Below are 13,939 nucleotides of genomic sequence, written 5' to 3'. Positions count from 1 at the left end.
AAAATCAGAACTAAAAGAGGTGATCATCTAGAAGGGCATGAGAGCAGCTAGGAAACAAATGCCTGGGTTGAGCCGGGCCATCCAGGAGCAAGAAATTGAAAGGATGAGAAGGAATCAGCAAAGGGGATTAGGACAAAGCAGACATTCTGGTAAAAGTAAACACAGGAGAATGGGTGTCCTGGAAGCCAAGTGGAGAAGTTCATTTAAAGAGATGGGTGAGATCAATCAACTGTGTCAAGTTCTATAGAGAAGTTAAATAAGATGAGAAGAGAAAATCGATCGTTGGGTTTAGCAACTCGGAGGTATTAATCATAAGCAGCTCAACAAGGGCAGTTCTGATACAGTGCTAGAGCCGACACCTGGCTGGAATGAGTTCTGGGGAAAATAAACAGGAGGAACTGCCGCAGATCCTAGACAACATCTTAGAGGAGTTTTCATGTAAAGGGAGTAGAGAAATAGGACTATAGCTGGAGACGGAAATGGGATCGAGGAGATTATTTTTAAGTTTTAAGATGACAGAAAAGTAGCATGTTAAATAGAGAAACGCTGCTAATATATCCAATCTGTCCGTTTAGTTCTTCACTCAGTTAAACAGGATATTGCTTTGTCTTCTGATCACAGGTACTGGAAAATACATGTTCACAACAGAATTTTGCTCAGTGAATGATGCATTGCTTTAAAATTATTTAGATATCTTGTACTGACTTATATGATGAAACTTGATCATCTCATCTTTCATATTTGGAAGTGAGCTATTTGACAGTTTTAACTTTCCCAGAACACTTAAGTGTCAAAAAAGAAAGAGGAAATAGCCTCATGAACCGAAAGAGATACCTAAAATCACTTACTGGAGTGTAAACATTGGTTAAACTATTTTAGCCTTTAATTAATTTACCTGTAATTCTTTGATGCTGTAATAGCCCCTTCTCAAATCCAAAGAAAATGAGAATGGGGAAGGAGGGTCTCCAAATAGAGACACTCAGAGCAATAAATGTGTGTTTCTCCAATGACAAAAATACCTGCAAAAACCAGTGAGTATCTCAAAAGGTGTAACATTCTTGGATCTTTTGAAACACATACAGGAATATGCAGTATATTTCATTTCATTGTGATAGCATTACTGTAATCCTTCATTATTATTATGAGAATCATAGCCTGGCATCAAGAAAAATTAAATCACTAATACACAAATAGTAAATGTTTTATATATTCTAGAAAGATGTCTCTAGGATGAAGATCCTTGATGTCAAAGATCATGTTTACCTTGTGCTAAAAATAGTATTTGACGTATAGTAGGTGCTCTATAAAAATGACTGTTGAATTAATGGGTGATTTCCCTTTAATGTGGCTAAGAAGATTTTTATTCATTTTAAAGGAATACACTCATTTATTATTCAGAAATCTTAACTCGTTGAGGAATTCAAGATGCTTGTTCCTTTTGGACTTTTGTAATAAATATTGATCGAGGGGTCATTTCATTTAGCTCCATCGCAGCAGAAGCCTAATGCATTTATTTTGTAGTTTCTACTCTCCTTAAGAAAAAAAGCATTGACTTAACTGGCAACACAGTCACGACACCCCGTAATTGGAAAATCGTTTTAAAGTTTAAAGATGTTAATGGAACTCAGAGCTCTTGTCTTCTTTCTAGAAATCTTTTGTACAAATCCTCCAGCTATCCTTCACGGGAGACACACAGGTGCTCCTCTGGGGGACATTCCCTATGGAGAAGAAATATCCTACACGTGTGACCCCCACCCAGACACAGGGGTGACCTTCGACCTCGTCGGGGCGCGCACCCTCCGCTGCACAAGTGACAGTCAGGGGAATGGGATTTGGAGCAGCCCCGCCCCTCACTGTGAGCTTTCTGTTCCTGCAGGTCAGTACTTCCTTCCACATATCCTTAATGGGGTCAGAATACCTGGGCCCGATCCTTTATGTGTCTATAATAAGAGTATGGTGTTTGTGGGCTTAGCTTCGTCCTAGGTGGAAGTGTCAAAATGACATGCCACAGCTAAACCAGATGGGGTCCGGCAGTGCCAAGATGTGTTTGGCTAGGCGAAGTGCTGATAACGCTTCTTCCCTGTGGACTGGAGCAAGGTCAGGTAAAAGGAATGAAGGGACAGGTGGAGGGAAGGCAGTAAGGCACGGATTATACAAATCAGGAAGAAAAATGCACTCATTGGAGAGGACATGAGAACAACTGCCTATGGACACAAAGCAGTGCCAGGATAGCTGATGGACACTCTCCACAAGTCCCTGAGGGCTACGTGCGCTTGCAAAGGATAAAACTGACAATAGGGATTTTATTTGGCTCAGGCTTTAGCTAGTCTTCTGCTGGATGGGCTACGTAACCAAAAAGGTTCTCTTTGTCTTTGTAACTTATGACCTTGGCTAAAAGTACGCCCAATTTGCCACCTCGCCTCTGAGCCCCATCTACATCTTTGTACTTGAACTCTTCCACTCTGGGGTTGAGAAGCAAGGAAAGTGTAGTCCAGAGATAAAAGTACAAAAAGGAAGAAGCAATTTCTTCCTAAGGACAGTTCTGGACAGCAACTTCCTGGACAGTTGCCTGGTCCTTTAGGCCTTTCTAAGAAGGGAAGCTGGAGTAGATTAGGGATGAGACAGCAGCTTTGGACCACCACACCATCCTCAGGGGCTCCCTGTTTTGTTTTTGTCCTTAAATGCTTGTCTCAGCATCAGAAGAAGAGTGGTGTATTAGTTTGCTAAGGCTGCTGTAATGAATTACCACAAACCAGGTGGCTTAAAACAAGAGAAATGGATTATCTTAACAGTTTTATAGGCTAGAAGTCTAAAATCAAGGTGCTGGCAGAGCTACACTCCCTCCTAAGGTTCAAGAGGACACCCACTCCTTGCCTCTTCCAGCTTCTGGTGGCTCCTGGCATTCCTTGGCTTGTGGGTGCATCACTCCCATTCCTGCCTCCATCCTCCCACGGCCTTCTCCCCTGTGCCTCTATGTCTCAACCCCCTCCTCTCCTTATAAGGACACCATTGGATTTAGGACCTTCCCTAAATCTATGATGATCTCATCTTGAGATCCTAACCATAACTATATCAGACAAGACCATTATTCCAAATAAGTTCCCATTCTGAAGTTCTGGGTGGATATATTTTTTGGGGAGGGGGGGACAACATTCGAACCACTACATGTGGTAACTGCTATTTAGTGCCACGGAGGCAGCTTATGGTGAGCACCCTGAGAATGGAGTAGGGAGGAATAGATAGATAGAGATGATTAAATATGTTCTGCTACACATGAGAGCATTAGCACCGATACATGAGGATATTAATGGTTAACTCTGGATACAGGCACTATGGTAGGAGGCCTGATATGGGAAACTATGGGCTAAAGTCCTCACTTTGGTGAAATAAGAGCAGAACGACCAGAAGCTGAATGGTCTTCCAAGCAGTAAACATTTCCTGATAAGTAGATGCCACTGAAAAGCTCCATCCTAAAGAAACTTCTAGAGGATGAAAATCTTTTACTGTTAGTGTAATTCTCTTTGTTTCTGTGGTCCTATCAGCTCAGTTGAAGAGAAAGAAGAGGTACAATGGAAGTCTTTCTGCTAATTCTGGTATTCCTCTGGTTTTGTTCTCCAGGTCACTGTGAAACCCCGGAGCAGTTTTCATTTGCCCATCCTATAACCCCAACTGATGAGTCCCAGTTTCCAGTTGGTACATCTTTGAACTACGAATGCCGCCCTGGGTATTCTGGAAGCATATTCTCTATCACCTGCCTAGAAAACTTGGTCTGGTCAAGTGTCAAAGACATCTGCAGACGTAAGTAACCCTGCCCTGGGAGCCATTTCCTGTCTGTCAGAGTATCTGTGGGATCAGATTTAATTTGTTCAAAATTTGGAACCAAGAAGTCTAAGTTTGCCCAAGGTGTTTAAATGGACAGTGGTCTTTATGTAGGTCACTCCTTCTTATTACCTGGAGTTTCTACAGCTTGACTATACATTCATTTCATGGGAATGGCTCTCATAGCAGGAATTGAAGAGAAAATTTCCATTCACTGAAGATCACCCTTGATGGCTAAAACCATGAAATGAATGAAACAGGAGCATGAAAGAAAAGTCTATGCATTGCAGTGAACCATACTTGGGTAACTAAAGGTAGGGAGGAAATCCCAAATTTTGAGGCCTTTGATTTCAGCTGGCAGGATGAGAGTACAATTCTTTAGCCATAAATGACCTTTATTAGGAGATGCAAAGTCGTCATTTTTTAAAAGTGGTATTCTATAGCTGCTTGACTCTGAGCTTGTCTCGGAAGTTTCCCCAGAGCAGTCAATTCCATGGGACAGTGAGAACTATGTGTGCTGTTCAATATGCTACACTCCAGTTTGAACCTCATAAGCACAGGTGAATTGAACTCTGCATTTAGTCCTAAATTATGCATCTTCCCCCTAGGAAAATCATGTGGAGCTCCTCCAGAACCCTCCAATGGAATGGTGCACATAAACACAGATACCCAATTTGGATCAATAGTTCATTATTCTTGTAACGAAGGGTAAGTTGGGAGCAAGCTATCTCTTGAGTATGACCTCCAGAACAGCAATGCCAATCTCTGACTCAGTCATAAATAAATTAGACTACAGCCACTTGTACTTTAAAAAGTAAGCAATAGGACTTCTGGACAGCAATGGTAGCTTGGACATAGGCATATGACCAAAGGGATATAAAAAGGAAGGAACAATCTGCATCTGTATTGTGAACTAGGTGAGTGGGCCAGCAGGACATGTACAACTTGACGAGACATTCAATGGATGAACAGGACCAGCCTGCACAGATACATAGTCTTACATGAGCAAAAACTGCAAACATATACCAAATAGATATACCGCATACAAAAAGAAAATTTCCCATAAACCTATGCATAGACTTTTTAAAGAAGGAAATACTAGTGAGGCACGAAACTGGTTAAATGGGGTCACCAAAATTGTCATTTTTAAGACGAATGGCAGGACTAATTCTTGAAAGAGAATTTATTTACCGTGAAAAGAAGCCGAATGAACTTGATATAAAATAGTATATTTATCACTACAAGTAGGAAGTTAGGGATGAAATAATAAAAACTATATTAAACTCATAATACATAGGAGATGGGTAGATAATACATATTTTTGACATAAAAAATAAAGATAAAATAGATATTTCATACCAGTATAAAATCAAAATTATACATTCAAAAATCACAAAGACGATCCAAAAAATTGAAACCACTTGTTCCGTACAACAAAAGAAAAGTGAGAGAAACAAAAGCAAGGAAGTTTTTCTTGTGGAAAACCTGCAGCAGTAGAATGGATTGGCCCTCTACGGTGCTAAGTTGCAGCCTTTGGAATTCTTAAATAAACAAAAGGGAAAGAATGCTGTAAACAAGATCAAACTCATCAGTTATGACTATAAATGCGAATGACTTAAATTCCCCCTTTTCAAAGACAATTACTTCTAAACATAGTGAAAGAAATAACATCTAACTACATAATATTTAAAAGAAACATTCCTAAAATAAAATGACATAAAATTTTCATTTGCAATAACATAGAAAAGAATAAAATAGAAATAAATTTAATCAAGGAGGCGCAAGGCTTATACACTGAAAACTATAAAACATTGTTGAAGGACGCAAAAGAAGACCTAAATAAGTGGAAAGCCACCTGTGTTCATGAATTGGAAGACTTAACATTGTTAAGATGAAAATACCGCCCAAAGCGATAAATAGATTCAATGCAATCCCTATCAAGCACTATTCACAATAGCCAAGATATGGAATCAACCTAATTATCCATTAACAGATGAATGGATAAAGAAAATGTGGTATATATACACAATGCAATATTATTCAGCCACAAAAGGAATGGAATTCTGTCATTGGAAGCAATGTGGAGGGAACTAGATGTCATTACATTAAGTGAGATAAGCCAGGCACAGAATGACAAATTTCACATGTTCCCACTCCCATATGGGAGATAAAAAAAAGTGATCTCATGGTAGTGGAGAACAGAATGGTGGTTACAAGAGATTGGGGAGGCAAGGAGAAGGGGTATAATGGGAAGTTGATTAATGGGTACAAAAATACAGTTAGATAGGAATAAATTCTAGTATTCAGTAGTACAGTAGGGAACTTATAGTTAATGATAATTTATTGTATATTTCAAAATAGCTAGAAGAGAAGAATTGTAATGTTCTTAACACAAAGAAAATATCAATGTTTGAGGTGATGGATATCCCAATTGCCCCGACTTGATCATTACACATGATATTCATGTATCAAAATATCACATGTACCCCACAATATATGAACGACTAAGATATATCAATAAAAAATACAAAGAAAATCCCAACGGTATTTTTTTACAGAAATGGGAAAAAATTGTAAACATGCATATGGAATTTCAAGGGACCCAGAATAGCCAAATAATTTTTAAGAGAACAAAGTTGAAGGACTCATACTTCCTGATTTGAAAACTTACTGCAAAGTTACAGTAATTAAAACTTACCATGTTCTTACATGAGGCTAGACGTATAGACCAATGGAATAGAGTTGATATCCCAGAAATAAGCCCTCACATCTGTGGTCAGTTGAATTTTTAATAAAGTTGCCAAGACCATTGAATGGGGAGAAAGCAATCTCTTCAGCAAATGGTCCTGGAAAAACTGGATATCCACAAGTAAAAGAAGGAAGTTGCACCCTTAACTTGCACCATGTATAAAAATTAACTCAAAATGAATCAGAGACCTGAATTTAAGATCTGAAGCTATAAAACTCTTAGAGGAAAATATAGGGACAAATTTTCATGACCTTGAATTTGATGATGATTTCTTGAATATGACACCAAAAGCACAGATAACGAAGAAATAGATAAACTGGGTTTCATTAAAATTTTAAACTTGTGCACCAAAAGACACTATCAAGAAAGTGAAAAGACAACCCACAGGAGAAAATGTTTGCAAATCATATGTCTGATAAGGATTTAATATTCAGTATATATACTAAGACCTCCTAAAATTAAGTGAAAAAGCAACCCAATTTGAAAATGGGCAAAGGACTTGAGTAGACATTTCTCCAAAGAAGATCTACAAATGGCCAATAAACACATAAAAAGACGCACAGTATTATTAGTCATTAGGGAAATGCAAATCAAACCCACTTCATGCCTGTTAGGGTAGTATAAAAATAGTAATTTTTTTTAAAAAATGGAAAATCAAAAGTGTTGAGGATATGGAGAAACTGGAACCCTTCTACACTGCTGGTGGGAATACAAAATGGTGCAGCCACTGTGGAAAACAGTTTGGCAATTCATCAAAAAGTTAAACATGGAATTACCATATGACCCAGAAATTCCACTCCTGTGTTTTTTACTGAAAATAAGGAAAAGAGGGATTCAGATACTCAAATACCAGTATTCATAGCAGCATTGTTCATAATAGTTCAAAGGTAGAAACAACCCAAGTGTCTACCAATCGACGAACAAACAAAATGTGGTATATATTATACATCTGGCAGAATATTATTCAGCTATACAAAGGAATAGAGCTCTGATATGTGCTACAAGATGGACGAACCTTGAAAACATTGTGCTAAGTGAGATAAGCCAGACACAAAAGCCAGACAGACAAATACTGTATATAATTCCTCTTACATGAAATACCTCCAATAGGCAAATTCATGAGACAGAAAGTAGGTTGGAGATTACCAGAGTCTTGGGGCAGGGTAGAGAATAGGGAGTTATTGCTCAATATATGCAAAGTTTCTGTTTGGGGTGGAGAAAATTTGGAGAAATAGCGATGATGGTTGCACAACACTGTCAATGTCATTGATACCACTGCACTGTACACTTAAAATGGCTTAAATGGCAAATTTAGTTATATCTTTTTACTACGATAAAATAACGACAATTTTTTTTAATATATGATGTAAATATCGGGAAAGGAAAAAAAACAGGGTGACAATATAAGGAAAATAAGAATTTCAATCAAAACTATCAAATAGAATTAAAAGATTTTGTTTATTTTAGGATGTGGACACCCGGTCCAGTACATGATGAAAACAAAAATATCGAACAAATATTGATATATATATATATATAGGAAAGCTCATTCAGTAGTTTTAAAGATAAAAGTCTGCAACACACGTACTCTTAACTAAGGAACTGTCTTCCACCACTGGAGAGGAAGTTCTTTCTGACCAAACACACAGCTGCCTGGGGTCAACCAGAGTTAACCAAGATTAACTTGGTTGTCTGTCTGGCCAGAAAAGGAGTGCAGAGGATGGAAGAGAATGGTCACATTCCCAACCACATCAGCCATTAGATCTAAGTATCAACAGAGTGACATATGGAAGAATCAAAATTTTAGTGCAAAGATATACCATATATTAAGAAACAAACAATAGACTAGAGGGAAATTTGCATTAGGTAAAACATAAAGAAAGTTCAGAGCATATAACAATTGATAAACAATAGACAACTCAATATAAAAATGAACAGGGAATATGCACAGGCAATTCAGAAAGGGAACAGTAGAAATGGCTACTAAATATTTAGCCAAAAATGTTCAACTTCACTATGACTTAGGGAAATACAAATTAAAGCAGCAATGTCTCATGTTTCCTTGGTAACACTGGCAAAAGTTAAAAAGTGGGAAGTAGATGTAAACAGGAATTGGGGCAAAATGAGCCCTCTCATGCTGACTGGTAGGAATGTGAATTACTACAGCCTTTAGAAAAATAACCTCACACCACCCACAAACCAGGAAACCGCAGTATCTTATGACCTGCTAATCTCATTCTTTGGGAAAAGGGTATTGCAAAAGGTCATTTACTGCAATATTGTTTATATAAGCAAAAAGAGCAAATCCTGACATCCTTTTTACCCTGTTTTCCCGAAAAGAAGACCTACCCATAAAATAAGCCCTAGCAGGATTTCTAAGCATTTGCGCAATAGCAGCCCTACCCCGAAAATAAGACCTAGTGACGGGCGTGGCTACGCAGCACATCTGCACAACCCATGCATTTCATCGCCGAGCGGTATAGAAGACTAGCAGCCCTTCTCATCTGCCCCATCCTGACAGCTACTATCCCAGAAGTGACCGGAAAGGTCCGGGCAGCCCCACCAACAAGGTCGGCTCCCCCTGTCAGGTCCCGGCCATCCTGTGCGTGCTGCAAGCTGAGGCTTTGAGGGGAAAATAACACATCCCCTGAAAATAAGCCCTAGGATGTCTTCTTGAGGAAAAATAAATATAAGACTCTGTCTTATTTTCGGGGAAACACAGTATTAGCAGTAGATTGAATGACTTGTAAGATTCCTACATTATGACCTATTTGGCAGCAATCAAAAAGACGTAATTAGTTCTCTGTTTGGTGACTTGAATGGGCGACCATGCTGCCATGTTAATTGGAAAAAACAATTTGCAGGAGAAGCATATAGAGTTTGTTCTAAATTTGGAAAAACAATGACAAATTTGGAAAAGATAGCCCGTATACATCTGTGTGTTTGGGCTTGGAAAAATTGGGGTTACCTGAGATAAGGCAGGGGGTGACAAAGTATACATGGCATTCTAAGTGAATATATAGATTGTAAAATTATGTTTTTAAATTTCTGAAAACAAGTGCAACCTAAATAAGCATATGATCAAGGAATAGATGTTAACCTGGACAAATGAAACATAGATTATTTCGATCAAAGGATAGCAGAATTTTTTTGTCGAGAGCCAGATAGCAAATGATTTCAACTCTGTGGGCCATTCGATCCCCATTGCATTGCATCTGTTCAGCTCCGCTGTTGCAGTGGAAATGTAGCTCTGGACAACACATCAGTGAATGGGTGGCTATATTCCAGGAAAACTGCATTTGCAAATTAGAGCCTACAGGATACACTTGGCCTGTGAGCCTTAGTTTGGCAATCTCTCTTTAGATGAAGGGATTGTGAACATCATTCTTCTTTAAATTCCTGTCATTATTCAAAGCCAGAGACGTTTCTAAAATAAACAAAAAGACAAATTGGTAAAATAATAATAATAGTTGAAAACTTTGGATTGGGCAAAGAAGTGTACAAAAAAGTAAGTCGTTGAAGAATGAGGCTGTTCTGATTCATGTGTGTTCAACATTGTATGTACCCTTTATAAAAGTTACAAAAACCATTTTATAAAACTTGATATTATATCACTTCACAGAGTTTGTCCTTGACAAATTTGTTCATTGGAAAAATCAAAATGTCTATATTCTCTCATCACAATATATCAAAATTAGGAATTGATAAACGAATAAATTTAAAAATTCAGTTTTAGAAGACAGAGTACCTTGGATCTTGATCAGAAAGAAAATTAAAACAGCCATTGCAGATTATCTGCAGAATAACAATTGCTAATGATTATTGAGTACACGTGACGAAAGCACTCTTCTAAGTGTTTTGCATGCATTAACTTAATCTTTAAAATAACCCTTTGAAGTAGATATTATGCATAACTCTCATTTTACAGAAGAGAAAACCTGAGACAGATTTAACTAATTTAAGTAATTTGCCCAAATTCATATGACAGAGGTTGAGGTTAGAATTTGAATGTTGCCAGTCTGCCTCAGCAGCCCGTAATGAGTAACCTTACCTTATTCAGCATCTTAATTATGAACGCTGAAACATGCATTACTGATACAAACGTCTGGGGTGCTGATGCCAAAACTATCCTTAGAGAAAAATGCTTCTGTGACTTGACAAGAAAAAATGTCAAATAAATGAACACAACGTTTTGCTTAAGAATTTTTTAATGATTAAACATATATACGGGCCAGGTGCGGTGGCTCACACCTGTAGTCCCAGCACTCTGGGAGGCCGAGGCAGGAGGATTGTTTGAGCTCAGGAGTTGGAGACCAGCCCGAGCAAGAGCGAGAGTCCATCTCATGTTATGGCCCAAACTCCAGCCAGCACAGAGGTAGAATGGTAGAAGGGAACCCCAACCCTTTTAAAGACACTTACCAGAAGTTGCACAAGACACCCACTCTACTGACCTCCCTCTGGCCACAAGCCAGCGTGGCTATACCTGTCTGTAAGCGACGGTGAGAAATGAAGTTTTCATTACAGGTGGCCAACGGCCCAGTTAAAAATAGAAGGTTCCATTACTAATGAAGGAGAGGAAAGTGGATACTGGGGATGACACCAGTTGTCTCTGCTACAAACGGTTGCTTCCCTGATCACGTATCTTACATAATCAAGAGGAGGCATTCTTTACTCTTCTCACTGTTAGACAGCAACGCATCTTGCAACTTTTACTTGATCGTGATTAGCCCTTCTGTGCACTAGAACACACGAATAGCTCAGCTCAGCATTCTCTGTGACCTTTCTCATGGTAACATTATAGACTCCTAATAAAACAATAAATGGTAATGAAGTGTTCCAAGTTGTGCGGCCTCCTCTGAATTAGTTTTATGGCAAAGTGAGTGAGTATCCTGCTTTTCATCTTATATTTGAGGTGTGAAGATGTTTCGTTATCTCCTCCGGTTCTCATGTATTGACTCTTTGTGGTAAAGCCATCGTTCTTTCCTCCATGTGGCACATACTTTTTGAGCACCCCATTCCTGAAAGTCTTTAACCCTTTGCACCCGGATGTCGAGTGTGACTCGACACGGTGAGCATCGGTAGCAGCTCGTATGTGGAGCCACACTCGCGGGGGAAGGGGGATTTCTGTCTATTTTTCCAGTATCTTTTCTTGTTTCCATTAGCATGAAAGGACAAGTAAGATGTAAATGCAGAGATGGTACACTAACTTCCAGGGGTAGATTATTATCCACCAACTTAGAGCAACGTTTAGATGGAAAGCTCCATGTAATCACACCTCACCTTAACAAAACTCACAGAGATTGTGTTGTTTGTTCTAACAGAAAAATCAAAGGAGGAAGAAGAGAGACGATTTTATATTTGCGAAACATGTGAATGTAAACCAGGTCTTCATGTGGGTGAATGTTTCAAAAAATATCACACCACGAAAAGTTATAGAGATTAAAATTAGTATTTGAATGCATCAATAATTTGAAATATTAAAAAATCCAAATAAATAAGTTTGTATGAAAAGAAACTCCAGTTTTTTATTCTACTGCCGCGCTTTGTAAAATCTGGGGTATTTAAAAAATTAAATCCCGAGTAGAATAAAGGAATCGAGAAAAAAGCAAGCGAGTGCAAAGGATTAAGCTGTATGCTGCAGAGTGTTACAGATTTCAATAAGACATCTTCCCAAACAACCAAGGAGCTTGTCTTCTGGGGTGAAGTACACGTGGAGAAAATAACTCTGTGAGGTTCTGTAAAGACCAAAATCATGATTTTGGAATGTGCCATGATGAATAAGAGAAATAGCTCATTGAGTTGTGAGGGACTAGGAATAACAGGTGAATTGAAGAGGTAAAAATTTAAATTGGCCCTTTAAAATACAGGACTATTTAGCAGCTAGAGATGGAGTTTCTTTCGTCCTAGGTCTGCCGTGTTGCAGTCTGTCCTGTGATTTGTAACGTCTACTTGCTATTATTTTCTAAATGGTGACTTAAATGGGAAATATTAATATGTGTGGAGTATAATCATTTTTCAATTCTTTGCTTTAGGTATCGACTCATTGGTTCCCCATCTACCGCTTGTGTCCTCTCGGGCAATAATGTCGTGTGGGATAAGGAGGCACCTATTTGTGAGAGTGAGTTGAAATATTTTTCTCCCTCCATTTGATCCTGACTTGCTCCTGAAGTTACAAAAAGAAATCTAGTCCTTCCTGCACAAAGCAATCTCTCAGATGTTTGAAAATAGGAATGAGGCGCTTCATGGTCTTCCTATCTTTTCTTTATCTTAAAAGGAATTTATTTATTTGAACTGTGGACTTGAACTCAGGTAAAATAGCCCTACTTTTCTACTTTGATAATAAACTCCTTCCCGTGCAAAGATCGTTCTCCTTAGTGAATAAATTTTAAAGATCTTAGGCAAAATTAGATCTTTGTCAACTCTTACTATCACATTACAATCTAAGAAGTGAGCTATTCCCATTCTACTCTGACTACTCTTCTCATAATCCTTGCAATTTCCCCAAGCCTCTGGCCATTTTGAGTTCTAATCTTCCTTCAAATTCTTTCAGGCTCCTACTCTTAGTTGTATTTGTATTATAATTGATTAGCTGACCCTCCATCTTTCCCATGTGATATTTTTAAATGAACCTCCACAACTCTGAGAACAGGAAAGTGTGACTAATTGCAGTCTGGCCAAGTCTTAAGGTTGTAAAGAAATTAGCATCACACACAAGAGTTTATGGCAGCAAAAGTGGGCACAAACTTCTGGAAGGCTAATGACCAACATATACAAAAGCCTGAAAGCAAATACACTTTGACCCTGCAATCCCATTTCCCAGAATTTATTTCCCCAACCCCAAAATCATGTTCCCAGGATTTTGGTCTAAAGATACTCATGCAACAATATTTATGGTAGTGAAAAATGTTAAACAACCTAAATGTTCAGCATGTTTGAAAATAGCTAGTAGAAGAAATAAGGTTTATTAAAAATGACTATGATAAGAAAGGTAACAAAGTGTACCATGGAAAATCAAAGAGTATAATCTTTGAGATTATACTCAATAATCTTTGAGATTATACTTTGAGATTGAGATGCCTCCTCCAAGTGGAAATAGATAGTATATCCATACATCTACATGCCTGGATGTTATTCAGCCACCAAATATGATATTATAGAAAATATATCCATTCATGCATATGCATGTACACATATATGGATCTTAAAAGATACACATTAAATAGTTAAGAATACTTATCTGTGGACCATTCTCATTTTTTTCTTTTTGTTTTTCCATATTTTATAAATCCCCAAATATTTCCAAAATGAAAATAACAGACTTTGAAAGATTCAAAGAAATGACTACTATACAAGGTGCCTCCTTTACCTGCC

General features: G+C 38.1%; 1 protein-coding gene across 2 annotated transcripts in view; it reads left to right on the top strand.

Annotated features, from left to right (window-relative positions):
- The window catches only part of CR1 (complement C3b/C4b receptor 1 (Knops blood group)), a 71,188-nt gene that overhangs the window by 33,229 nt on the left and 24,020 nt on the right, over positions 1-13,939 (top strand). For both annotated transcript variants that reach the window (XM_075996878.1, XM_020284407.2), the window contains exons 17-20: positions 1,649-1,876; positions 3,619-3,798; positions 4,428-4,527; positions 12,601-12,686. In XM_075996878.1, the coding sequence (XP_075852993.1) occupies positions 1,649-1,876; positions 3,619-3,798; positions 4,428-4,527; positions 12,601-12,686 (594 nt within the window). The remainder of the gene's footprint in view (positions 1-1,648; positions 1,877-3,618; positions 3,799-4,427; positions 4,528-12,600; positions 12,687-13,939) is intronic.

Source organism: Microcebus murinus, chromosome 23 (genome assembly GCF_040939455.1).
Source record: "Microcebus murinus isolate Inina chromosome 23, M.murinus_Inina_mat1.0, whole genome shotgun sequence".
NCBI classification, from domain to species: Eukaryota; Metazoa; Chordata; class Mammalia; order Primates; family Cheirogaleidae; genus Microcebus; species Microcebus murinus.
Note: the sequence above shows the minus strand (reverse complement) of the source record. Positions and strands in the feature narration are given on the sequence as shown.